Raw genomic sequence first — 466 nt, 5'->3', positions numbered from 1 at the left:
ATCAACAGATTTGAGTTGTCACGTATAAGATGCTTTGGTATTTTTGCATACGTCTGACAGAGATAGAAGCAGTCAACGTGCGCGTGGCGGCCCATTGCAAAGTATTCTCTTATGACGTCTTGCTTGTCGCATGCCACGTCATCAAAGACAAAAATGGAATTTGGAAGCGCCTCGTTCGGTGGAACGACGTCGCTGTTATTGGAAAATGTAAAATAACCAATTTCTTCTATCGGTGACAGTATACTCTCCAAGTATTGATATTTCGGTTGTTGCAATGATTTCGAGTATATGTACACATTCTCAAAGCGTACGCCGTGCGGACTTTCCAGCAAGCTTATCAATACGTTTGTCTTGCCGCAGTTTGACGGACCGCATATAATACCGCGTATAGAAGTCGGTAGCATGTTTCCATGCCTACGTATTTTCTCAGATATTAGCTGTATCTTGTTGTCAAAATTCATAACTT

The 466-nt window shown here is 41.8% G+C and overlaps 1 protein-coding gene across 1 annotated transcript in view; it reads right to left on the bottom strand.

The window, feature by feature from the left end:
- Nucleotides 1-404, bottom strand: part of LOC105456047 — a 7,800-nt gene extending 7,396 nt beyond the window's left edge. Inside the window, exon 1 of the mRNA XM_011699819.1 lies at nucleotides 52-404. Coding sequence (XP_011698121.1) covers nucleotides 52-404 — 353 coding nt within the window. The remainder of the gene's footprint in view (nucleotides 1-51) is intronic.
- Between the last annotated feature and the right edge of the window lie 62 nt (nucleotides 405-466).

Source organism: Wasmannia auropunctata, unplaced genomic scaffold (assembly GCF_000956235.1).
Source record: "Wasmannia auropunctata unplaced genomic scaffold, wasmannia.A_1.0 LD335794.1, whole genome shotgun sequence".
NCBI classification, from domain to species: domain Eukaryota; kingdom Metazoa; phylum Arthropoda; class Insecta; order Hymenoptera; family Formicidae; genus Wasmannia; species Wasmannia auropunctata.
This window is presented reverse-complemented; position numbering and strand designations above follow the sequence as displayed.